This window comes from Giraffa tippelskirchi, chromosome 8 (assembly GCF_054371585.1).
Source record: "Giraffa tippelskirchi isolate mGirTip1 chromosome 8, T2T-mGirTip1v1.2.pri, whole genome shotgun sequence".
Classification (NCBI taxonomy): Eukaryota; Metazoa; Chordata; class Mammalia; order Artiodactyla; family Giraffidae; genus Giraffa; species Giraffa tippelskirchi.
In genome coordinates, this window is record NC_137282.1 from 7,480,847 (window position 1) to 7,508,517 (window position 27,671).

General features: G+C 41.7%; 1 protein-coding gene across 2 annotated transcripts; it reads right to left on the reverse strand.

Moving 5' to 3' along the window:
- Positions 1 to 417: 417 nt before the first annotated feature.
- Positions 418 to 26,928, reverse strand: FNTA (farnesyltransferase, CAAX box, subunit alpha). 2 transcript variants are annotated; one of them, XR_014061887.1, is made up of 9 exons: positions 26,716 to 26,928; positions 24,264 to 24,349; positions 14,287 to 14,401; positions 10,863 to 10,967; positions 6,308 to 6,434; positions 4,163 to 4,315; positions 2,565 to 2,627; positions 1,315 to 1,486; positions 418 to 1,049 (listed from the first exon to the last, which is right to left on the reverse strand). XR_014061887.1 is itself a non-coding variant. In XM_081519149.1 (9 exons), the coding sequence occupies exons 1-9, from the start codon at positions 26,907 to 26,909 to the stop codon at positions 927 to 929; spliced, it is 1,134 nt and encodes a 377-aa protein (XP_081375275.1). In that variant the 5' UTR covers positions 26,910 to 26,928; the 3' UTR covers positions 418 to 926. The 2 variants fall into 2 exon arrangements, 1 of the variants encoding a protein (XP_081375275.1); XM_081519149.1 differs by having other exon boundaries at positions 4,167 to 4,315.
- Between the last annotated feature and the right edge of the window lie 743 nt (positions 26,929 to 27,671).

The following is a 27,671-nucleotide window of genomic DNA, read 5'->3' on the forward strand; positions in this document are numbered from 1 at the left end:
TACTCCGGAGCTGCATCAGTGGGGAGGGAAGCAGGTGAGTTGACGTGGAACGTGGCAGAGGTGGACATGGAGCTGGCACCCTCACCCAGCAGTTCCGGATCCCAGCCCACGTAACAGCAGTGTGATGGCCCAGCTCTGCAGGGGTGTGTTGGGATATATTTCTGGAAGACCGGGTGATTATTCTGTGAGCTATCTATATACCTCAATAAACCCTATGAGTTTAAACCACCTTGAGTGAATTCTGTTGCTTGTAGTTGAGGACTGACCACTTCCCGTTTTAATTACATTTCTTTTAACACATTCATGTTTCTGGTTTCTTCAGTTTTATAGCAACGTATTCTCTGCTTTTCTAAGCTGAGACAATGTCCCTTGTATACAGTTAAATGCTATTTAAAAAATCAAACTACTATGGCATTGTTTTAGGATACATCTGTAATTTTATTACAAAACCATTCTTTTGGCATTAGTTGGTTACAGTGAGAGCACGATGCTGTGAGTGTGGCAGAGCAGCTCTGATCTAACAACTGCATTGCCTGCTTTCTGAACCAGAAGGTAAGTTACTTATATCATTTACATACCTGCAAACATTAACGCTGCACATCCTGACACACAAACCATTTCGGGAGGAGCTGAGGCTAAGGGGTTAGAGTAAATGTTGGTAAGACTACAAAAGTTCCTTTATGGGACTTTCTGTTTCCTCTCCCTCCCCCAAATTCTCTGCTTAAAAAAAAAATCAAGTTACTTGGAACTAGTCTGAAGAGCAGCAGCACCCAAGGAGCATCACACTTAGTTCATGTTAAAAAGCAGTACCTGTGCATTGTATGTTTTACACCACAGGCAAAGGGAATGATCGCTCTAGTTTTTAACTCCTTCATTAGAGTCTCTTAAAAAAATAAAAGCATCCCATCAAGTTCGTCGAGATGGTGTTATTGCTGTACGTTTGTAGGTGGGTCACTTTCTGTGCTGTGTTTGCTTTGAAGGGATCTTCCAATATATCTCCAATATTCCTTTCTTATAGTGTCCTTTTCTTTAGCTAGGATTTCACATAACTAAAATGAAAACCAAAAATTCATTAAAGGAAATGTGTAATTCAGTCCCTAGGGCAAACAGGGATTCTGGGCTAATGCAGCTTAATTCAGGTCACGATCAAATGAAACAGACCATCAGAGTCACAGACCACAGGCACTAGTGCTGTGGGTGTAGCCCTGAACAGAAGAGCCCTGCGTGGAGTTCTGAGTAACCGAATTTTGAAAAGGGCACGCATACTGGGGCACTGAGATTCCAGAAGAAAAGTGCCGAGTCCTGCCAGCTTACCTCTAATGCTTTATTAAGAATGTCCTCCTTGTTGTCACATTGGTTTTCTAGCATGTCTTCATAGATATCCACGAGAAAGGCAATTAGGTAGGGAGAGCTGTGACTTGGTTGTAAGTCAAGTAATTGATTTAACAGATTGGGATATTTGGAAAGACCACGATCCTGCAAAATCCTAAAAAATAAATAAAACTATTCTCAATTTTGAGAAGGAAGAACAAGAATAGTAGAAAGATTAAGAGAAAATGAGCCCTGTAATATAAGCAAGAAAAGTATTTGAGTGAGGTTGAAATGAAATGAAAATTTTTTTAATTAATTTTTATTGGAGTATAGCTGATTTACAATGTTGTATTTCTGCTATACAGCAAAATGAATCAGTTATACATACACATATATCCACTTATTTTAGATTCTTTTCTCATACAGGTCATTAAAAGTATTAGCAGGGCTCTGAAATGAAATTTCTATATTAAATCTGAGCTTTATGATGGATAATTAAGAGCAGAGTAAAATTAACTAAAAATAATAATGAAGTTTAAAGATAATCATTTATAACTCAAACTGTAACACACAAAATTAAAGAAAAAAACAAAACAAAACCATCTTAAAATTAAAAAGTGAGGAAAAAAAGACAGGAGAAATGTTTCTGCTTCTTGAGATGGTTAATTATCCCTTTAGCTCTCCAGACATTACAGACCCCGGCCTTTGACAGAGGTCCAAATGCGACTGAGCTCCATACTCTGCTCTTTGGGCCTAGTTCCCTTGGAGACCTTTAGGTTCAACAAAGGGCCTGGTGAGTCAGTGGCCAGGCAAGAGAAAGCATGCTGATTTAAGGAGTGAGATGTGTTACAGGAAATCTCCAGAAATGACAACAGAAAGAGTGGGTATGCATCTGTGCAATCTGCTTATAAATGATGTATCTCATGTTCCTGTGATTCTGAGCTGAACAGAAACTGGTGTGTATATTCTGTTCTGTGACATAAAGACTACAGGATTCATCAATACAGTTAAAACTGTACTATTGTTTACTCATGAACTACTCTAAAAACTGTGCTGATATGTGCTTGGGAGGTAAAGAAAAGAGTAGAGGGCACTGTTCTTGGATGTTGATGTCACAACACTCTTACATTTACATTCTTAGATCCAGAAAACTGGAGAATTCTTTAGTATCTTTCTGAAATCTGATTATGGAATACATTCCATGATCCGTCATATTAAGAGGTTAAAAAGTAAAAGCAAAAACAACCTCTTACCCTTTCAAATAATTCCACGCACTTTCATTATGTGGGACTAGTTTGATCATTTCCAGAGTGTACCTGTAAGGAAAAGGTCACAAATAAACATATATCACTTTAAAAGAACAGTGTAATAATGAGGAACAGTTTCCAAACCGTTGCGTTGCAACGCGGCGGTATGCTTCCACTTACCTCTCCTGGTGGACCTGGGACCTCCCTAGGTTATTTTATCTAAATTAGAGACTTGCTTGAGGCTGCAGTGGTCAATGCTTGCTACTGCTGCTGCTGCTAAGTCGCTTCAGTCGTGTCCGACTCTGTGCGACCCCATAGACGGCAGCCCACCAGGCTCTGCCGTCCCTGGGATTCTCCAGGCAAGAATACTGGAGTGGGTTGCCATTTCCTTCTCCAGTGCATGAAAGGGAAAAGTGAAAGTGAAGTCGCTCAGTCGTGTCCGACTCTTAGCGACCCCATGGAGTGTAGTCTACCAGGCTCCTCCGTCCATGGGATTTTCCAGGCAAGAGTACTGGAGTGGGGTGCCATTGCCTTCTCTGGAAGATTATATAGTCAATTCCAAAACAAGATTACTAGTAAACTATGATGTGATTCCCATTCCAAATGGCCACTCCCTACTTTTCTCTTCCCCTTAACAAGATTATTAATTTTAAATCCAATTACACAACATTTCAAGGGAGTTATAGAACTCTGCTTCATTACATACTAAGTCACTGACTAAAGTTTAGTAATCTTAGTTTTGCTGCAGTGCTGTTTTAATAACATTTTTTCACAGAAAGTAATAAACTCATTCATCATTATGAACATTATAAAGAAATCTGGAGAAAAGAATTAATGTAGGACACTGGATTGTAGACTCTGTGTGTGTGTGTGTGTGTGTGTGTGTGTGTGTTAATTTAAATCAGCAGACCCAGCTGGTTAGAACAGGTAAAATTAGAGCCAGCTGCCCTGTTTCAAGCAGAATAAGGGCAAAGGCGAGGCAGATGCACCATAAAATCAGCTCTTCCTAGGAGCTGCTCAAACAAATTTCACCATTAAAATATGACTATGATGTCATCAGGCTATAAAAACAATAACCTTTTTCAAATTTCAAACAGACAATGAGATATAGTAGACAAAGACAGAAAAGAGGGTTATGGATAGAATATAGAAATTCATGTCAATTCATAACTTTTGAGATCTTATGACAGGATTTTGTATGCTAGAGCATTTTTCAACTGGGGGCGACTGGGGCTTGGGATGGGGTTTACTACTGAGATCCAGGGCATCGAGGCAGAGAATGCGGCCATACATCATATACTGCACAAGACACTATAGATGCACTGGGCCCCAAACCCTGCACTAGAATAAGTAACGTAGCATCGGGGACTGTTATCTAAAGTTTAATGAGACAGTTTTTCTTCTCAATCTACAGTACCAACAATATTTCAAAAAACTTAAGACACTAAAAGTACAGGTTTCCTATACACAGTATTAATTGTATATTTGTCATTATAGGTTCCATGAGGGTAGGACTGGGGCAGTCTCCATCTATGCTGTATCCTGATGCGTGAGACACGCAGGCACACAAATATTCTTTTAATGAGTGAACAAGTGAAGATTACTAACTGGACTTCTCTCTCCAATATAGCACGATCATTGTAGCCCGTCGTGTTAGAAATTACGAAGTATCTTTGGTTCCAGACAGAGTTATTTCTCACATCCTCTTTGAGAAGTTGGTCTACATACTGCAGCTCATTATCCCAAAGTTTAAATTCCTAAAAGAACATAAAAATATAAAACATTCAATTAGGAATGTCCTATTATTTATGAACAATGAAAAGAAATAAATAAGGACTTCCCTGTTAGCGAAGTGGACAGGAATCCACCTGTCAATGCAGGGGAAATGGGTTCAATCCCTGGTCCGGGAAGATTCCACATGCTGCGGAGCAACTTATTAGCCTGTGCTCTAAAGCCGGCAAGCCGCCACTGCTGAGCCTGCGTGCTGCAACCACTGAAGCCCCTGAGCCTGGAGCCTGTGCTCCGCAACAAGCCCGCACATGACGAAGACTAGCCCCTGCTCTCTGCAACCAGAGAAACCCCATAAGTAGCAACAAAGACCAGCGCAGCCATAAATAAATAATTTTTAAAATTATTTAAAAAAAATAAAACTTGAACAAAGTTAAGCAGGTAGAACTGAAGACACGAACTCATCATGTATGTGCAGGGGAGTTGACACTGCAGGTCAAGGAGATGGAGGGCGGGGAAAGCGCCAAAGACAGGGGCGCGGGCGACTTCCCTGCTGGCCTAGGGGCACAGGTCTGATCCCTGGTCTGGGAGCTAACTTCCTGCACGCTTCATGGCGCAGCCACAAAGAAAGATGGGAAGGGTCATGAGGAATGAAAAATTAGGGAGTAAGAGTTAGCAGCCAGAGTGGCTGTAATTCAGCACCATATTGTGGAAAACAATCTAGATACCAAGAAGGATGTTTTAACTACTTGACCCAACTTCTTAGAACTAAAGAATTAAATCCAAAGGGAAAAAAAAGTATATCTAACTAAGTGCTTATGTACTGCTTTTTGGTTTGCTTTCTGTCTTGGCTGTGTGAGTCTTAGCTGTGGCACACAAGAACTTCAGCTGTGGCATGTGGGGTATACCTCCCTAACCAGGCACCGAATCCAGACCCCTGCATGGGGGGGGGCGGAGTCTTAGCCACTGGACCACGAAGGAAGTCCTCATGCATTCTTTAAGGTCAAAACGTAGACGAAAAAGCCAAACTCAGTAATTACACAATGATTAGCTATACTACTGTATATTAATTTTATGTGATTTGATATTATTAAGTAAAAGGAAATATTCAAAAATGCACATATATGGTAAAATTATATTAAAATACATGTAGATAAATATACACAATTGGATTTAGATATAAATTTTTACGTTACAAAGCTGTTTTAATTTAAAAAATTATGGAGAGAAGAGAACCAGTAAAGACAACTTGAAAATTTTTCGTGACATACTCTTGGTATAATGAATAGTGCAGACAGCAGCAATCACTGGAAAAAATTCACAAGACACAACACTACAATTGTTTGATGGAACAAATAAAAATGCCTAGAGTGGGCGTTGTAACTATTTTCTTCTATTCAGGATTTAGCATAAAATTTTAACAAGTAGGCAGAAATAAAATACTCAATAGTTACTGTAAAATCAGATTACAAGGTTACGTATGCAATACCTTAATACATAAAATATCCTTATCAATGAAAATAACTCAGCTGTATTAAAATTTTACTGCTGGGAAAGACTGAAGGCAGGAGGAGAAGGGGACAACAGAGGATGAGATGGCCAGATGGCATCATTGACTCGATGGAGATGAGTTTGAGCAAACTCTGGGAGCTGGTAAAGCACATGGAAGCCTGGTGTGCTGCAGAGTTGGACATGACTCAGCAACTGAACTGAACTGATCAAAAATTTACAACTACTTTTTTTATTCAATTTGCTAGCAAATATAATATGTGATGTAAATTCAATAAAAAACTATTAAAAAGTCACTATTATTATTCTTTAATGTGAAGTTACTCATCAACATATCCCAATAGATCATGAAAGTTAACCAACATGAAGGATGTCAGGTTTAATTAAGTATCTTAATAGTTCTTAATCATATTAATCATTATTGTTTGTAGTGATCGTGTTTAAGTATACTTATAATCTGATTTGTTAAAAAAATAAAAATGTGAATAACACTGTAATAAGAAAGGCAATACCTGAATAACCCACTGTCGGTGTTGCCAGGCATGGTAATTCTTTGCATCCTGAGTAAGAATATCCGCAATAAACTCAAGCTCCTGTGATGGGTCTCTCAGCCATTCCACCAGCACTCGCCTATGATGCCTAAATTCAACAGAAGGAAGTTTTATGTGACTTTACCCCAAAACAAAAGAATCAGCTGCATGTGTTGTACTAGGTGATGCGGAGGGACATGCAAGAAACAGAAATTCACCTCTAATTCTCAAGACTCTACTGGGAAGAAAAGGTACCACAGGAGAAACTCTAAGAGAAAAAAATTTCAGAGAAACAGCTGAGAAGCATAAACAGTGATTTGCATGTAAAATAAATCCAGGTACCAAGGGCTTAAAGGTTTAAATGCAGCTAAATCTGGAAGAACAGTAATCTCTCAACAACCACAATATCCTGTGAAAGAATTTTCAACATGCCCAGATGTCACAATTTGACTACAGGAAGTATGATCCTGTCTCAAGTATGGAAGCCCTTCTGTGTACCAACAGGCTGTCAGTTTTCCTTAAGTCCAAAGGGCCACCATTCAAGCAACTGCTTATTTCACCAGCTCATGGGCAAAACAGAATTCACTTCTGCTCTGGCAAGTAGCTGTGACAAGTTGGTCAGAAGAGGAATTTCTGGACTAAGAGTCCTCTGTTGGGTTCTATTTGTATAATTTTCTTTAGCTGAAATATTTATAAAAATCTATTAGTGAAAATGTTCCAAAATTTACTGTGGGAATGGCTGGACATATATACCCCTTAAATGGGTAAATAGTATGATATGTGAATTATATCTCAATGAAGCTATTTTTAAAAAACTATTAATATTCATTATATTAAAATGAGCGGGGGTGATGGGGAAAACAGGTAAAGAAAGATTTAATGCTTAATGGATGACCTACTCCACATGCATGGAAAATTTAAAACTTCATCTTAGAGAATATTAAGAAGATAAGATTCTACCAAAAGGAAGATCCCAGAGGGAAAGCTTTCTAAATAATTTATTTAAGAAGACTTACAAGTCGGTGAACACTAGTAACAATTTATTTTTCCAGGTTACTGATAAATTCTGTAATTCAGGAAAAACTTAAGAATTAGGTCCTCCACCATGTCAAAATGATTTCTCAGAGCGAATACTAAGACGTTCCATGATTTAAAGATTATTAATTAAATACAGGGGTTGATCTTACAGTGTAAATTTTCATGGTGAGAATTTAATAAAAAGTGCAATTAACTGTCATACCTGATTTGAATTACTTGTACTATCCTAGTTATGACAGCATCTAGTGGAGTGGGGAATTTAAAACACACTGCAGGACTTCCCTGGTATTAGGGTGGATAAGAATCCGCTTGCCAATGCAGGGGACACAGGTTTGATCCCTGGCCTGGGAAGATCCCACATGCTGTGGAGCAACTAAGCCCGTGAGCCAACTACTGGGTCTGTGCTCTAGAATCCAGAAACTGCAACTACTGAGCCCACCCGCCCGAGAGTCTGTACTTGGCAACAAGAGAAGCCACTGCTCTGAGAAGCCTGCACAGGGCAATGAAGAGTAGCCCTCGTCTGCCACAACTAGAGAAAGCCCATGTGCAGCAGTGATGACTCAGTGCAGGCAAAAATAAGTAAATAAAATTTTTAAAAATTGAATTTAGAAAATTAAAAAATAAAATGCATTGCAATGAAAAACTACTGGGTTTCCAATAGCACTGCTCTGGATGGCTCTGTATTTTGTTTTTCATAATGATAGATGGTAATGTGTTAATGACAGAGTCTGCAGTATCCAGAGAAGGAAGCTACTTCTCTTCAGCAAAAACTAGATGTAATCAAATGCTGAGACAGCTTGTGATATCTGGACACTTTTTTAAGATAAAATAGTACATAGTTTATATGTCTCTTCAGGTAATTTTCTGGATTTTTTGTTTTGGCCATGCCATATGGCTTGTGCTACCTCAGTTCTCCGACTGGGACTGGATCCAGGCCATGGCCGTGAAAGCCCCAGATCCTAACCACTAGACCACCAGGGAACTCCCATCTGTATTTTTACAGCTTTTATGTAAAAGCACCTTATTCCAAAGGGTAAAATAACTTTTAAATGAGGGACTGAAAACTGTCTAGTCACTTTTCTACTAAAACAACTTTTATAATGCAATTTCTCAGGAATATAACCATCATCTACTCAGAAAGAAAGAAGTGACAGAGGCAAAGTTGTTTAAAATTCACAGATGGAAATCTGCAATAGCTATCACTTCCATGCCTTGCCAAATGCTGTTACTCCCTCTCAGATCTATTATGTTGTAAGTGTTTGAGAAGATTAAGTATCTATTTGTGGTTCATACTCCTTCTTAACAACAGTATTTGATTATGCAGATAATCATTACCCAACGGGGGCAGAGAGCAAGTCCCCTCTGCACGCGGGTCCAGAGCTGGGAGCCACTCCTTCTCCAAAGGCTGACCTGTGCGCTGGTCCCTTCCCAACTCCGAGCAAGCCCTGACTCCATTCCCTTTTTCTCCAGATTTCTCGCCTTTTCCCTTTCAGTAACACTTTTCCCCACATCATGAAGTCTTTGCCACTTTCGGAAAATAAAACCCAAAAGACACAGCCCTGACCAGCTGCTTGCTCTGTCGTTTTTCTCAACAGCCAACTTCATCTCCCGTAAGTGATACGTGCTCTTCTCTGCGGCTCATTTCCTCTTCCTGCCACCCCCGCCATCCTCCTGGACACCTCACTGCAACCCAGTTGCCCGCCGCACCCTGGTGGGAGGACTGCTCACTGACAACCACTATGGAACAAAACCACAGGTCGTCTCCACTTCCTGCTCTCCTGGACCTCTCAGCAGTAGTGGATACTCTCATCTACTCCTTTCTTCCTGAAACTCTCCCTTCTCCTGGTTTCTGTGAGGACACTAACTTCTGGTTTCCTTCCTCAGTCATCCTGGACCACTTCTCTGCCTCTCGAACGTCGATGCTCACCCGTGTTCTGTCCCCAACCTCCTCTAAATCTCGCAGAGCATCCTTATCCAGAGCTGTGACTTCAACCACAGGGGAGCACGTTTCAACCACTCGCTGGGCAGTTTTAGCCAGGTTTTCTATAAGCACATCAAAGCCTACTTGTCCAACCCTGAATCTACCCTTCTTTTCCAGAAATGTGCTGCTTTTCCCCCCCAAAATTCCCCAAGTGGCTGGCACCACCATTCACCCAATGGTCAAGCCAAAATACAGACATCACTCTTCTCTGCCGCTCCCCTAAGAAGCTGAACTTCAAAACCTGTAGCTTCTGTCTCCAAAGCCTCTCTCACATGTATCCTTCTATCTCCCCAGCCCTACCACACTCTCTCCCCTGACCCCCACATGGCAACGGCCCGCCAGGACTCCGGGCCTGCTCTGCTATCCTCCACCTGCTGGCAGAGTAAACATCCTGAGACATACACCTAATCACACTGCTTCCTAGATTAAGATTTCTCAGAAGCTCTCCACTGCGGCTAAGGTCCAGTCCAAACCCTTGTCAGTGTCTGTGCAGCTCTTTATGCTCCTACTGCAGGACTCCCCAGAGGCACACCAGTCACGTGGAACCACACACAGTTCCCTGAGCGCATCACGCCCTTTCATGTTTCTCCCCAGATCCTCTCTTTGCCTCAGCGGCCTTTCCTTTCAGAAATCACCCTTAAATTTCAGGCATCAAGACAGGGCAGTGTGCGTGTCAGTCACTGTACCGGAAAAAAACCAAATGGGGGTGACCCTGAAGAAAGAGCAGGCAGTCAGTGGTACAGAGAGTGGAGACAGCTCACGCCGGGAGGCCGCGGGGCCGCTGCTCTGTCACCAGGACCCGGCAGCCCCGCCGCCCCTTCCCTCCCGCCGCCTCCCCGCCACCTCCACCACCACAGTCGCTTCCATGCATGTGGGCCCCACTAATGCTGGGAGCTGTCCAGACTCTTCCTTTCTCTATTTGTTCTGTGTCCTCCTGCTCCAAGCTTCTCTCCTCCCCCACTGTGTCCTGCTCCTGCATCCTTAATAGAACCCATACTCTTGGCTAAGTCAGGGGCTTAATTTTTAGAACACACACTGTAAGGGCTCTACTATATCCTTTTCACACTGCTCTGTAAAATAACTGGTTTCATTATCTGCTTCCTTTTTTAGACTTTCATTCATCTTTGTATCTCCTGCATCAATGAAAAAATTTTTAATAAATGAACAAAAGACCAAATACCAGGGACTCGTTTTATAACATACTGAATAGAAAACTCAACAGAAAACTGAAAAGATTTTCTGCTCAAATTTGTTCCTGATTCTAGCAGTATTACAGTTAATTTCAAAGTCTTAAATCATGGCAGCAAACATCTGAGTGTCAACTGTGGGTTAAGTGCCACTTCACAGATGAAGCAAAAAGTCATCTCAGGTCTAACAACACTGTACGACAGGCGACATTAGCTCCAGTGCAAGGACTATAATCATAAACAAATGAACAATTCCTCAAGGTTTCGTCACCCACTGGCAGGTACTAATTGATTAGCATAGCAGCTTACTTCCTTCTTGTGTTCATCTTACCAAACTTGATAGTTTTTGGGCTGCTCCTCAATTATTGCTGAGATGTAGTTCATTTCCTCATGTAGATCCTTCTGAAGTGACTTTAAGAGAACCCTCCGGAAATGCCTACAGCAAACAGTAAGTATCCAGTGTCATCACTCCACGTCCACTGCCAGGCACAGCAGCAAATGAAGCCAAAAGACAACCACACAGACACATTTCTGGTAGGTATTTTATATAACCAATAAGTTAGGAATTTAACTGCTTGTGGTTGTCCAAACTTGTACAACTGGTGACTGGAAGAATCAAGAATTTTGAAGCAAAAATAGTGAAAGGCAGCAAGTGTGAGACAGAAGAAAAGACATCCAATCAGTGATTATTTTTAGGTAATACTCTGGTTACTAGTTTCTACTGCACAAGAATCAAAAACTTCAGTTTCCTCACATGGTGTAACTTGCTCATTTAGATACATTATTCATATAATATATTAATTACATTACAAATATTACCAAATATTTTACTTTTAAAACCATCATAATAATGCTACTTATAATTGAAACAAGTTTCTCTTCAATTTCTTCATAGGTAAAGTCAAACCATTAAATAAAAACTTTTCTCTAAAGACATAATTAGTTCTGGTCTATTTTTACTTCAAAATCTTACAATATTTCAACTCAGTATATAAGAAGGGACAAAAAAACTATTTTAAGTTACCTTTTAAAATGAAATGCTAAATAGAAGAAATGATAGCATTTCTATTATAATTAAAGAAAATTAGGTTTCACAGAGCACATACCTATTCAGTTTGGTTTATAGGGTAATTTCAGGTGTGCTGTTTTTAAGAAAACAGCAAATAAGTTTAGGGATTTTAAATAAATTCTAATTTGCTCTGAGCTGTATACAGTAAAGAATTTCTTACAAGCTAAGAATGTGCATATTAGAGACACAACATGATGGAAGATGACACTAATAGTTCCAGACAAACTTTACCCTCTAATAAGATCCTACTAAAATGACAATAAAGAAAAAACATAAATCTACAGGAATGAAGGGATACGATAGCAACTGCAAGAGATCAACAAAACTATGGAAAATGGCAACTGACAGTTTTGAGTGACTTATAAAAACACCAAGTTCTCCTGAGGCAACTCTGGACAGGCTTCTGGTCACCAGGAAGACCAGCCTGGATTAGAAGCTTACAATGTTCAGCCCCACCTCTCATCCTCCAGACAGGGGAGAGGACTGGAAACGGAGTTCATAAGCGATCATGCCCACATGAGGAAGCCGCCATCAAATCCCAGCAGGAGGGGTTCGGAAAGCTTCCACGTGGGTGAACACATCCATGCACCAGGAGCACGACACACCCCCACTCCACAGGGACAGACGCTCCTGTACTCGGGACCTGCCCCCTCCAGACCTTACCCTGTGTACTCTTCAGCGAGCTGCGTGCCTCCATCTTTTATCAGATTCTTTAATCAACTGGTGAACCTAAGTGTTTCCCTGACTTCTGTGAGCTGCTTTCGCAAATCAGTTGGCCCCAAGGAGGGGATGCTGGAACCTCTGATTTACAGCCCACCAGTCAGAGGCACAGGATTTGCGATTGGCCCTGGGTGGGGGTAGCTTGTGGAATGGAGCCCTTAACCTGCAGAATCCAATACTGTCTCCAGGCGGACAGCATTACAGTTCAGTTAAATTACAGGACACCTGTGGGCAGCTGGTAGGGGAAAATCCCACAGACACTCAGTGACCGGAAGTGAAGTGTGCTCTGTGCAAGTAGAGAAAATGTGCAGGAGAAGAGGGACTGGGGTTTTCCTAAAAAACCTCGACAACAGACAAGTGGCTTTAGTTTCTGGAAAAATCAGAAGCAGAAAGAAATATCAGACACAACACAAAGCAGGGTGAGGTAAAGGCTGGAAACAAGGAAATTTAAAACAGTGACACAAGTGACAGGCCAGCAACCCCACCGTACCCGACATCCATACCAGAACTGACCCCCAGAACTGGGGCAGCCAAATGGACACTCCTCCGACAGCTCTTCTTCAAAAACACAAACCAGCCAAGAGAAAAGACCCAGAAATACTGACATATGAAGATTTCACACAGAACAGCCACACCTCCACTAACTTCACAGTGATGCCCTCTTGGTGACAAGTCCTGCAACACACAGCGATGCCAAGGCAGGCTTTTCCTGCTTCCATTGTAGGTATGAAAGGAGAGCCAAGAACTACCAATCATTTGAGAAAAATGTGTACATGGAAGAAAGAGACCAAAACAAACAAACAGAAAAATGAAAATATATCCCATCCATGAAATAAAAATGCTATTAAAAAAGAATACACAGAGAACAAAAAAAGAGCTCTTGTAAAATAAAAATGAGTGCAGGGACTTCCCTGGTGGTTCAGTGGCTAAGACTCTATGCTCACAATGCAGGGGGCTTGGGTTCAATCCCTGGTCAAAGAACTAGAGCCCACATTCTGCAACTAAGACCCAGTGCAGCAAATAAACACATATTAGGAAAAAAAAAGAGTGCAGACCAAAGAGTTAGAAGATAAAGTTGGGAAAGTATCTCAAAAGCAGATAAAAAGAGAGTTGAAAATAAGAAAAGACAAGTCTCAGAACTACAACATGCAACTAAAAGACCTTTCAGGAAGAAGAAAGAAGTAATTATCCAAAAAATATAAAAAAATTCCGCCCCCCCAAAGTTAAAGAAAAGGTTAAAATGAAGGAACAGGAATCTTCTCAATAGAGGCTGAAGAAAGAGAAGGATAGTTTTGAAAACCTGAAGGAAAATGATTTCCAATCTTGAATTCTATTAGTAAAGCTGAGAAGAAGAGACTAAAGACACTCTAAAACATAAAAAAACTCAGTAACAATTTCCCATACATCCTTTTGTAAGTTTTCCTCTATTCGAGGATTTGGTCTATAAAATGAGAGAGCAAATCAGGAGAGGGACAGGTGTGGGGTCTCAAAGACAGGGACGAGACACAGGGAAGAGCTGTAGACCTGACATGTGGGGCCCAAATCCGTGGAGAAGAGAGCTGAAGGGTCCCCACCGTGCTCAGCAGGAACGAGACACTCGACAGGAGCAGAGGGTTTGGAAGACAAGTTATTTATTGGTAAAGAGAAAACACACTGTGATGGAGACAGCATAGGAGATGGAATTCTGTGTCTTCCACAGAAAGACTAATATTTAAAATGAAAAAGTTAAAAACAACCAAGTATGTTATTTATAGAGGTGATTTTAAGGAAAAACACCAAGGAGTTGTTGCCTCGGGGAGTGGGACCCTGTAGTGAGAAAGAATGGGGCAGAGACTATTTTTCATTCAATGTGACCTTTAAACGCATATGTAACTTTTTATTTCGATAAAAATTAAAGTTAAGAAAAAAAGCCATCCAAATGAAAACCTCAGACATTCAGACAGGGAATAGTGATAATGTGTCTTACCATACTGTGTAATTGGCTGCATTTAACTCAATAGCATCTCTGGTTAATTTAAAAGCCCGCTCACTTCTCTCGTCGCGCTGCAGGACAGCCCGGAAATAATCATAGACGTCCTGAACTAGAAACAGAGCACACAACTGCATTAGGACAGTCTTTCTTGCTTAAAACGACCACTATAGTACAAAATGTTGTTTGTTTTCTATGTCTAGGAGGAAGATATCTTATTGCATGTATACGATTTACAATAAGCGAAAGAAAGAAAGTCCAGCGATAGTGACCGCCAACCTGGGAACTTGTCACAGCCACAATGCATGTGACCGAGCTTACTGCACATACGGGATTGATGCCTGACTCCAGATCCCGCAACGATGTTGTGTACTAAGGGAAAACTAAGCATGCATATACTCAAATATTCACTTAGCTATTTTTTTCACATTTTATCTTGATCAGTTTCTTAAACTGAAAAAGGAATCTACACCATGACAGGAAACTCAAATAGTACAGAAAGTTCACACTAAGCTTCCCGCCCACTCAATTCCCAGTCCCTCTCCTGAGAAGCAACTGCAGAGTGATTCTAGTATATCCTTCTAAATATATCCTATCTCATACAGGTGATTATAATTCTATCCTCCTTTTTTTTTTATACAAATGAGATCACAACACACTCTTATGCTCTGGGCTGTCTTTTTTCACTACTATATTCAGTTCAGTTGCTCAGTCGTGTCCAACTCTTGGCAACTCCATGGACTACAGCACGCCAGGCTTCTCTGTCCATCACCAACTCCCGGAGCTTGCTCAAACTCATGTCCATCGAGTTAGTGATGCCATCCAACCATCTTATCCTCTATCATCCCCTACTCCTCCTGCCTTCAATTTTTCCCAGCATCAGGGTCTTTTCAAATGAGTCAGTTCTTCGTATCAGGTGGCCAAGGTATTGGAGTTTCAGCTTCAGCATCAGTCCTTCCAATGAATATTTGGGACTGATTTCCTTGAGGATTGACTGGTTGGATCTCCTTGCAGTCCAAGGGACTCTCAAGAGTCTTCTCCAATACCACAGTTCTAAAGCATCAATTCTTCTGTGCTCAGCTTTCTTTATAGTCCAACTCTCACATTCATACATGACTACTGGAAAAGCCATAGCTTTGACTAGATGGACCTTTGTTGGCAGAGTAACGTGTTTGCTTTTTAATATGCTGTCTAGGTTGGTCATAGCTTTTCTTCCAAGGGGCAAGCATCTTTTAATTTCAAGGCTGCAGTCACCATCTGCAGTGATTTTGGAGCCCAAAAAAATAAGTTTCTCACTGTTTCTCCGTCTATTTGCCATGAAGTGATGGGACCAGATGCCATGATCTTAGTTTTCTGAATGTTGAGCTTTAAGCCAACCTTTTCACTGTCCTCTTTCACTTTCATCAAGAGGCTCTTTAGTTCTTCTCTTTCTGCCATAAGGGTGGTGTCATCTGCATATCTGAGGTTATTGATATTCGTCCCAGCAATCCTGATTCCAGCTTGTGCTTCATCCAGCTGGCTTTTCGCATGATATACTCTGCATATAAGTTAAGTAAACAGGGTGACAATATACAGCCTTGAGGTACTCCTTTTCCTATTTGGAACCAGTCTGCTGTTCCATGTCCAGTTCTAACTGTTGCTTCTTGACCTGCATACAGATTTCTCAGGAGGCAGGTCAGGTGGTCTGGTATTCTCAACTCTTTAAGAATTTTCCACAGTCTGTTGTGATTCACACAGTGAAAGGCTTTGGTGTAGTCAATAAAGCAGAAGTAGATGTTTTTCTGGAACTCTTGTGCTTTTTCGATGATCCAACAGATGTTGGCAATTTGATCTCTGGTTCCCCTGCCTTTTCTAAATCCAGAACATCTGAAAGTTCACTAATATATTATTCAAGGTCATATAAACTAGCACACATCTCTATAGAAAACCACTCGGTAATTTCTATTAAAAATTAAAACCGACTACACATTGACCTTAGTTCTTAATCCAGTTAAGTTTTCTGACAAATAAACTTCTGTATATGCCCAAAGCATCCAAGGACATTTATGAGAGTATTTGATAACATAAAAAATAAAAAAGCAACAAAAATTGGAAATTGAAATCTTCATTAGGAAAGAATGAGTTAAGTCCCTCACGGTATACCCATACAACAAAATCCTATGCAGCTATTAGTAACAATGCTGCTCTGTTCTATACTGAAGTGGAACAATTTCTAAGATGCTGTTGAGTGAAAAAAGGAAGGTGCATAATAGCAGCTATTCATTTAAAATACATGCTTGTTAAAAAAAAATATGCTTATTTAGTTTTTTAGGGCTGTGCTGGGTCTTCATGCGGTGATGGTGCATGGGCTTCTCATTGCTGTGGCTACTCCTGCTGTGGAAGGTGGGCTCCAGAGTGCGAGGGCTCAGCTGCTCCGTGGCATGCAGGATCCTCCCAGACCAGGTCAAACCTAGGTCTCCTGCATTGGCAGAGGGATTCTTACCTAGTGGACCACCAGGGAAGCCCAATATATGCTTCAGTTCAGTTCAGTCGCTCAGTCGTGTCCGACTCTTTGCGACCCCATGAATTGCAGCACGCCAGGCCTCTGTCCATCACCAACTTCTGGAGTCTACCCAAACCCATGTCCATCGAGTTGGTGATGCCATCCAACCATCTCATCAATACATGCTTATTTATGAATAATACTAGTTGGAGGAACAAGAATGGGAAGAAGACATAATTTTCAACCGCATTCCACTACAAAGTTCACTGCATTTTTCAAACAGCTGCACAGCATTGCGTTGTAGGACACTGTATCTAATTCATCCCTGTCAATGTATGTTTAAGTTGCTTTCATTCTTTCACTTTCCTGTCACTGTATTCTTCTGTGCACACGGGCGAATTCAGCACCTCGGTGGGCTGTACACAGGGATCAAGATTACGTGCACTGTTGGTGCTGACAGACAGTGGCAGGTGAACCTCTCAAGAAAGGTCTATCAATATACAGTGCCTCCAGGAAGGCATGAATACACCTGTACTTTCCACATCCTTACTGAGACAGTATCAAAATTTCTGGTCTTTGCCAGCCTCTCAACTGAAGGAACTTTAGATCTTGACAATTATTATCCTATTTTATTCTCGTTTCCACAAGAGAAACTGAGGCTTAGAGAGATTCACAAGTCCACGTGGCCCAGAGTACTTTGGAGGTAGAGGTTAAATATACAAATCTAGTCTGACACCCAAGACCATACCGCTAGTCACAATGAACTAGGTAGGAGACACTGCAGGTGAAATGCCCTCACATCACAGCACAGATTAATGTAGAGAACAGATTAAGGCCCCAGACAGACTGCTAAAATAACCCAGATGTTAAATATGCCCATACTTCTTTTGCCACAATTAAAAATCTATGTGGACATGCTATGCTATTTTTCTTATAGCATACAATTTTCCAGTAATTGACAAGAGCTCACAAACTTTTAGCAGGCCAGTATGCATGTCAGTAGGAGAAGGCAACGGCGGGAAATCCCATGGATTGAGGAGCCTGGTAGGCTGCAGTCCATGGGGTGGCAAGAGTCAGATGTGACTCAGCATGCACACACACATGCAAGCACACACAGGTATGTGTGTCCTTAGACTACAACCCCCAAAGTGAAATTATCAGAGGAGAGCAGGAATAATTATAACTCTTTCCGAGCATACAAAGATCATCTACTTCTAAACATTATCTTTAGATAATTAAACTCAGAATGCTGAGTTTAATTTACACCAAAGTAAAATTTAGAAACATAAATGGTAAATAACTATGGAATATTATGTGGTCATTAAGAACCAAGCTCCCAAATACTTTAAAATGTAAAACAAAATCTTTGTAACACATTAACGCTATATACAGAGTATACACACATAATTTTACATGCACACGTGCACACATATTAACTCTGTGGAGGGAATTCCCAACCAGTCCAGTGGTGAGGACTTTGTGCTTCCACTGGTGCCAAGGTGGGGCATGGTTTGATCCCTGGTCGGGGAACTAAGATCCCACAACCCACGTGGTGCAGCCAACAATAAATAAATAAACATTAATTAAAAAAAAAAGAAACAAACCTAACTCTGTGGAAACATATTTGCTGAGGAGTGGGAGGCTATATACCAAATGTTAATAGTGGTTAGAGTTCTGGATGAGACTCTTGATGGTAACATTTCAAATTTTTCTACAAGGAGAATGTGCGTGCCTGCTAAGTCACTTTAGTCATGTCCAATTCTTTGCGACCCTATGGACTGTAGCCCACCAGGCTCCTCTGTCCATGGGAATTCTCCAGGCAAGAAGACTGGAGTGGGTTACCGTGCCGTCCTCCAGGGGATCTTCCCAACTCAGGGATTGAACCAGCGTTTCCTGTATCTCCTGCATTGACAGGTGGGTTCTTTACCACTAGCCCCACCTCAGAAGCCCACAGTGAGCACATGATACTTTAAAAAGCACCTGAAGTTTCCGGTATCCAGTGCTGCTGCCCACAGCACTGGATCTGTATCAGTGGCAATGGCTGCCACCAGACCAGTTTACATGTCTCTCCAGACACTTTTCTAAGCAGATAAACGTAGCTCTGTTCTTATTTATTTTTAATGAAGTTGGCATAACATTTTCATTCTGCTTTTTGCATTTTCCCCCTCAGTGATGTGTCCTTTCATGCCTGTGTATATACATCTCTGTCATTCTTTGCTCACTTTTTCATACAATGGACATGGCATAATTTACCTGTCAATGCTATTTTTTTTTAAAGTGGGACTAGGAATACTCAGTCTTAAGGTTGTATATTTTAAATTGACAGAATCATAAATAAATTTGGGGTTAATAAATACAATTTTATATTCATTAGATTTTTCTGGTATTACAATTTTTATATTAAAAGTCTTTTAATTAAAAATTACAAATTTAATATACTATCATACTCATAGTTTCTAAAACTTATGTGCCCCCTTTCCACTCAATATTGTTTCCCCAATCTGTCCCTATTATAACAGACTTGGGTTTCCCTGATGGCTCAGTTGGTAAAGAATCTGTCTGCCATGTAGAAGACTTGGGTTCAATCCCTAGGTCAGGAAGATCCAATGGAGAAGGGAATGGTAACCCACTCCAGTATTCTTACCTGGAGAGTTTCATGCACAGAGGATCCTGGCGGACTACTTGTCCATGGGGTCACAAACAGTCGGACAAGACTGAACAACTCACACACACACACACACACACACGATCCTCTTACTGGTTATACAGCATACAACTGTATGACAATACATTTATCTATTCTTCAAAACACAAATATATAGTTGATTTCCAATATTTTGTTTTTCCAAAAATGACAGTGAATTGTAATAGTTACCACCACTGTTTCATTATTTCATGTGCATAATTCACTCATTTATCTTCCCTGGTGGCTTATAAAGTAGTTATCTTCCCTGGTGGCTCAGACGGTAAACAATCAGCCTGCAATGCAGGAGACCCAGGTTCAATCCCTGGGTTGGGAAGATTCCCTGGAGAAAGGAATGGCAACCCACTCCAGTATTCTTGCCTGGGAAATCCCATGGACAGAGGAGCCTGGCGGGCTACAGTTCATGGGGTTGCAAAGAGTTGGACATGACTGAGTGACTCTTACACTCAACACACACACACACACAGTAGTTACTTCTATCATCCTCACTTTACACAGGAGGAAACAGAGGTTCAGTTCAGTTCAGTCGCTCAGTCGTGTCCGACTCTTTGCGACCCCATGAATTGCAGCACGCCAGGCCTCTCTGTCCATCACCAATTCCCACAGTCTACCCAAACCCATGTCCATCGAGTTGGTGATGCCATCCAACCATCTCATCCTCTGTCGTCCCCTTCTCCTCCCGCCCCCAATCCTACCCAGCATTAGGGTCTTTTCCAATGAGTCAACACTTCGCATGAGGTGGCCAAAGTATTGGAGTTTCAGTCTCAACATCAGACCTTCCAATGAACACCCAGGATTGATCTCCTTTAGGATGGATTGATTGGATCTCCTTGCAGTCCAAGGGACTCTCAAGAGTCTTCTCCAACACCACAGTTCAAAAGCATCAATTCTGCGGCACTCAGCTTTCTTCACCGTCCAACTCTCACATCCATACATGACCACTGGAAAAACCATAGCCTTGACTAGACGGACTTCTGTTGGCAAAGTAATGTCTCTGCTTTTAAATATGCTATCTAGGTTGGCCATAACCTTCCTTCCAAGGAGTAAGCGTCTTTTAATTTCATGGCTGCAGTCCCATCAGCAGTGATTCTGGAGCCCAAAAAAATAAAGTCTGACACTGTTTCCACTGTTTCCCCATCTATTTCCCATGGAGTGATGGGACCAGATGCCATGATCTTAAGTTTTCTGAACGTTGAGCTTTAAGCCAACTTTTTCACTCTCCTCCTTCATCTTCATCAAGAGGCTCTTTAGTTCTTCTTCACTTTCTGCCATAAGGGTGGTGTCATCCGCATATCTGAGGTTATTGATATTTCTCCCGGCAATCTTGATTCCAGCTTGTGTTTCTTCCAGCCCAGGAAACAGAGGTACTGAGAGGTAAAATAACTTGTCCAAGGTTATAGAGCCAGTAAAATGGTATAGTTAAGAATCTGAACCAGGTGGTCTGGCTCTGAAGTCTGTGCTCTTAGCCTCCTAGGACATGTCTTTTTTTTTTTTTTTTTAATAAATTTATTTATTTTAGTTGGGGCTAATTACTTTACAATATTGTAGTAGTTTTTGCCATACATTGACTTGAGTCAGCCATGGGTTTACATGTGTTCCCCTTCCTGGACCCCCCTCCCACCTCCCTCCCCATCCCATCCCTCTGGGTCATCCCATTGCCCCAGTCCTGAGCATATGTCTCATGCATCGAACATGGAATGGTGTTCTGTTTCACATATGATAATATACATGTTTCAATGCTATTCTCCCAGAACGTCCCACCCTCACCTTCTCCCTCAGAGTCCATAAGACTGTTCTATGCATCTGTGTCTCTTAATTCTGTCTCGCATATAGGTTATCATTACCATCTTTCAAATTCCATATATATGCATTAGTATACTGTATTGGTGTTTTTCTTTCTGGCTTACTTCACTCTATATAATGGGCTCCAGTTTCATCCATCTCAATAGAACCGATTCAAATGTATTTTTTTAATGGCTGAGTAATATTCCATTGCGTATATGTACCACAGCTTCCTTATCCATTCATCTGCTGATGGACATCTAGGTTGCTTCCATGTCCTGGCTATTGTAAACAGTGCTGCGATGAACACTGGGGTACACGCGTCTCTTTCAATTCTGGTTTCCTCGGTGTGTATGCCCAGCAGTGGGATTGCTGGGTCATATGGCAGTTCTATTCCCAGTTTTTTAAGGAATCTCCACACTGTTCTCCATAGTGGCTGTACTAGTTTGCATTCCCACCAACGGTGTAAGAGGGTTCCCTTTTCTCCACACCCTCTCCAGCATTTATTGCTTGTAGACTTTTGGATAGCAGCCATTCTGACTGGTGTGAAATGGTACCTCATTGTGGTTTTGATTTGCATTTCTCTAATAATGAGTGATGTTGAGCATCTTTTCATGTGTTTGTTAGCCATCTGTATGTCTTCTTTGGAGAAATGTCTGTTTAGTTCTTTGGCCCATTTTTTGATTGGGTCGTTTATTTTTCTCGAGTTCAGCTGCAGGAGTTGCTTGTATATTTTTGAGATTGTTTGTCTGTTGCTTCATTTGCTATTATTTTCTCCCATTCTGAAGGCTGTCTTTTCACCTTGCTTACAGTTTCCTTTGTTGTGCAAAATGTCTTTTTTTTTTTTAATTAATTTTTTTGGTTGCAATGGAGCTTAGTTACTGCACGCGGGTCTCCTCTAGTTGTGGAAAGTGGGTGCTACCCTCTGGTTGGGGTGTTCGGGCTTTTCATCACAGGGGCTTCTCTTGTTGCTGAGCTTTAGACACACAGGCTCAGCAGCTGCAGCTCAGGCTGGGCCCTAGAGCTTGGGATCAGTAGTTGTGGCACATGGGCTTAGTTGTTCTAAGGTATGTGATCTTCCTGGATCAGGAATCAAACCCGTGTCCTCTGCATTGGCAGGTAGATTCTTATCCACTATACCACCAGGGGAAGTCCAAGGACATGTCTTTGAAGCCATAAGCCAGAGTGAACCCAGAATGAATCATGAGAAGCAGCACTTAAAGGTTGTAAGATGTGAGAATTTCCCACTCTCACTAAATATATACATGACAGTGCTTTCTAAAATGGCTAAACATACAAAAATTTCCACCTGAAAACTATAGATCTGTTCATACTTCTCAATTACCTGACATCACAAAACAGCTTATTTTTTATTTCTAATGATAATGGATTTTTCCCCCTTATTTAATGGCCAATGAAACTGCATCTTCTATGAAGTGCCACTTCACACCCCTTGTCTATTTTTTTATTAGTCTGCCAGTTTCCTTAACTTTCTTTAGAAATTTCTTATAAGGTTCTGAGTATCAACCTTCTGTTTATACACCTTCTCTCACACTGCTGATTGCTTTTTAACTTACTCATGGTGTCTTCTGTTGCACAAAGGAAAAATCCTGATACACTCATAGATCAGTTTTGATTGATGGGTCATTTTTCTCTTTTCCTTTGTGCTTTCTAATAATGATATATTTAAGAATTAAAAACATTGTTTTTTTTTAACCCTGCAAAAAAGATTTTATTATTTTTAACTGAAAGAGAAATGTATGGCTGTGTAAATTTCCCTAAGGTGCCTTATGAATCTGGAAAAGTTGAAGTTTTCATCTCTCTGATCACTGCTGAGGTTACTAGCTCTTTACAGACATTCCTATTTCTTCCAGTGAATTATCTCTCTCATAATTTGGAAGCTTTTCAGTTTCATACCTTGTGATCTTTTTCTCAATCAATTCTGAGTTTTACATCTTGCCTAATAATTTCTTCTTTACCCTAAGAATGAAAGATTACACTATTTGCTCCTAGTATGTTTACAGTTCTATTTTAGAACTTAAATCCACATGTAATCTATTTTATGTATGATATGATATAGGGATACAACCAAATGCACAGGTAACTGTAACAAAACCACTACTTGATTAATCCATCTTTCATATAGATATGAAATGTCCTTTTTATCAAGTATTAAGTTCTTACCTACATTGATAATTTTTAATTATTTATTAATCTATTTATTTCTTCACCAGTTCCACATGTTAATTATTAAGTTTAGTAGTACACTTTCATATTTGGTAAGGCAAACTCTCATACCATTACTCTTTCTTTATAAACATTTCTTGACATTATCCTATAATCAGAAAAAACAAGTGGTTTTTGTAAAAGAGGAGTGATTTCGGACAACAGAGCCTTAACTGAAAGAAACATATATATACATACACACATAAAACTACAAAACAAGCATTCTCTTCTGTTTATCCTTTCCTTGAAGAATAACAACATCTGCATGGTCTTCAATCTACAATGCATTTCACATTCATTATGAAAGAACACTTTGTCAAACAAAATAATCCACTCACTTTAATATCATAAACGCATTCAAACTGAATCAAACATTTCATAGTTAAAATCTAGTTCAAAATGCTCATGTTTCAACAACCAAAGTTTATTCTAAATAAAACAGTAAATCATTTATCCACATGTAATTTATTTTATGTAAGATATGATATAGGGATACAACATCAATTTTATGTGCAGATTAAATAGTAAATGAAAAGTACAATCACATAGTAGCTACTATGTATTATAAAGTAACATTTACGATTTGTATTTAGAGTATGTCCATTCTTTAGACAAAATGAAATTTGTTATCATGAAAGTAAATTACAAAACCCCCACAAAATTAGTTTAAGTCATTTAGACCTTTATCAGACAAAAATCTGTCATCTATCTATAGTTGTGAATTTCAATTTTGCTACTAATTTGACTTACAGGCCTTTTCCCAATAAAAAGTAAACTTACATTTCTCACTATAAATGATCTGGACCACTGGATTGGGGCCATCATTCTGCGGCACTGGATCTATATCAGCCCATTCTGCTCTGTCTCTGAAAATACAGATATTTTTCAGTGATTATCTTCAAGTATGTAAAGAAAAAATGAAATTTGATGTTCTTTAAAATGTCAGTGATTACACCTTAACTTAAAACTAAGGTAATCATGGTGAGATTCTTCATGAACAAGTATATCACTTTGTTTTACAATATTAAACTTTTAAATAAAAATAAAGTGAATAATTTTCCAATTAAAGTAATTTAAATCAATAGTTTTCAAATTTATAGTTTTACGTAAATACAAAAGTAGGTTTCTATAGCAAGTACACAATAGTCTTAAATTAGAAATCAATCCAATTCATTGGTCTAATAAGACTCTTTGGAGTCAACATTTTTTAAAAATTTGAATAACAATTTTTAATTTGAATAATCTAAATAACTAGAAACTTATATTTAAAAATAGAAGTAATCACTATCATTTGCTTCTAAATGAGAGGTGGTCCAGGTGGTCAGTAGAGGTTGGAATCTGTGGAACACTGACTCTACCACTGAACTAGCTATTGTGACCCTGAGAAAGTTACTTAAATTCTCTGGGCAGCAATTTTGTCATTTATAAAATGGAGATGATACTATTACCAACCAATTTTAGAAGGCTATCTGGAGGTTTGAGATGACATGTTAAGCACTGAAAATGTGCATAATAGTATGCATACAGTACATAGTAAATATGCTCTATATACACTATACAATTAGCATGTATTACACAGGAGACACACTAAATGTACTATATAATATTATTGTATGTTTAAGAATATATGCTGTACGTTATAAACACAGCATCAAATAAATGCATACAGCAAACATTCAGTGACTACTACTTCTCATTATCAAAGCTAAAATAGATTATAGTGGCAACAATGGGTGCCTATAGACATTGCTGTGTAAACTGCTCAGGGTGACCAAATTTTCTTTAACCACTCTTTTACTTGTAGTCTTATCCTATTGCCCATTTTTCAGTTCTGTGTACTTATCAGCTATGGACAGCAAAAATTCTGTGGTATGTAGACAAATCTTAAAATTGTGTCCATTTTATAAGGAGAAACGCAGGGGAAAGCATGTGTTTCCTGAGGTGTGAGACCTCGATGGGGAGCAGTATGAGAAAGCTAAGGCTTGCTTCCCTGGTAGCTCAGCTGGTAAAGGATTTGCCTGCAATACAAGAGACGGGGGTTCGTTCCCTGGGTTGGGAAGACCCCTTGGCGAAGGGACAGGCTACCCACTCCAGTATTCTTGGGCTTCCCTGGTGGCTCAGCTGGTAAAGAATCCGCCTGCAATGTGGGAGACCTGGGTTCCATCCCTGGGTTAGGAAGGCCCCTGGAGAAGGGACAGGCCACCCCCTCCAGTATTCTTGGGCTTCCCTGGTGGCTCAGCTGGTAAAGAATCCGCCCGCAATGCCGGGGACATGGGTTCGATCCCTGGGTTGGGAAGATCCCCTGGAGAAGGGAAAGGCTACCCACTCCAGTATTCTGGCCTGGAGAATCCCATGGACTGTATAGTCCGTGGGATCGCAAAGAGCCGGACACGACTGAGCGACTTTCACTTTCACTTCACTTCAGGAGAAAGCTTCGGGGGCAGGGGAATCTGACACAGGTCAGGGAGGAAACCCGACTATCGCGTGGCTCGGTGAGGAGCTCTGAGGGCTGTGGGGGCCACCTCCACCAACGGAGAGCTCCAACACATTGACTTCGAAGACGCAATCTGGAGGGGTGCCTTTCACACTCGGTTCGTAAAATCTAGGCAAGTCAGCCATCGGATGGGCTTTTTACCTAGAATTACGGGAGGGAAAATAAGACACGCGAGAAAAGTTAAGGATTTGTCATTCGACTCTGCAGGTTAGAGTGGAGTTTGGCGGGGGGGGGATGAGCATGGCCAATAGAAAGCGACTGATGGGGATGAGGACGGGCCGAGTGCGGGCAAAAGCCGGGGAGGAAAAGGCGAGAAAGTTGCGGCAGCGCCCTACACCGCGCGCCGCGGGCAGCGCGGCCCGGGCGGCGAGGGGACGCCCCTTCTCATCCTCAGAGCCTAACTCGGCGCTAAAGCCGCTGAAAGACAACGCTGAAGGGAAACGTCCCGGGGTTCCTATGATCTTTAGGCGAGCTCTCTGCGTGTCGGCGGGACAAAACCTCAAGGAAGACCCGTCCCCAAAGCGAGCCAGTCTGGGACCTTGAGGAAATCACTCCCCGCCAGCAGCCCCGCCGCACACGAGCCCTCAGGCTCCGGACCACGGCAGGCCAGCGCCACGGACAACCTCCGCCCGCCCCCGCCGCCGGACTCCCGAGGCCGCGCCACAGCGCCGGCCGCCGCCGCCCCGCCAGCCAGCCCGGCGCGGGCGACCGGGTTCTCAGGCCTGCCGTGGGCGTTACCTGTACAGGACATAGGTGGGCGAGTCCAGGCTCAGGAACCCGTCGTCCATAGGGGACGCCGCCGCTGCCGCCGCCTCTTCCTGCGGCGGCTGGGGAAGCGGCGGAGGAGGATGCGGCTGGGGCGGCGGCGGTGGCTCCGGCTGACCGGGGTCCCCGCCCTGCGCGGCCTCCCCGACTCCGTCGGCGGCCGCCATCACTGCTCTGCCCCGAGCTGAGGAGGCGGCAGAGGCCCCGCCCCCGAACCCGCCCCCAGCCCCGCCTCCTCACAGCGGCCACTTCCGGTGTCCCGCGCCTACCATAGAGACGCGGGCCAGAGGGCCCCACGGCTGGGCCCGGCGGTCTTGGGTTTGCGCGGATGAGGGTCGGCGGGCTGCGTCTCGCTCGGTGGGATGTCGCTTTCCCGCTCGCGTGGTCCGCGGGTCTGACTGAATGCCTCTAGCTGGTGCCCCGAACGCGCTCGTGCTCTTCGGTGGTGGTTGGTGCCGCCGGGGGAGCCTCGGAAGCCTGGATGAGCGGCTGGCGCCGGTGCTCCGCGTTAGCCTTCCAGCGGCATTTACATTCCTCGTACACCGTTTTGGGTTTTTTTTTTTTTTTTCCTTTTGGATGCTAAGAGTTTGGGCTGCCGAATTCCAGTAGACCAGGGCTTTTGTGTTTTGAAATTAAAGTTCTGATTATGAGGAAAATGTGTGTACGTTTTAGGAAAGATAAACATTCATTTAACACACACTGACTACCAAGTGTAGGCAGGTCTTGCTCGTGAACGAAATAAAGTCTCTGCTCTAAAATATGCCTGTAAGAGTCCAGGACGAGCCGCTTCACAGATGGTGCTTTGGCGTTCTGGTGGTTTTGAGCTGCAGGCACTTGAAAAACAGCAAATGCTGGAGAAGCTTCCCCTGAATTCCCTCACCTGCCTAAACACAGACCCTCCAAAAAAGAGCTCAATGAAAGTAAGCCCC

Coding starts and splice junctions, on each gene's coding strand:
- FNTA (XM_081519149.1), bottom strand. CDS start 26,909: ATGGCGGCCGCCGACGGAGTCGGGGAGGCCGCGCAGGGCGGGGACCCC. Junction 24,350..26,715: donor CCCACCTATGTCCTGTACAG/GTAACGCCCACG, acceptor CTGTATTTTCAG/AGACAGAGCAGAATGGGCTG. Junction 4,316..6,307: donor ACCGACAGTGGGTTATTCAG/GTATTGCCTTTC, acceptor ATGTTCTTTTAG/GAATTTAAACTTTGGGATAA.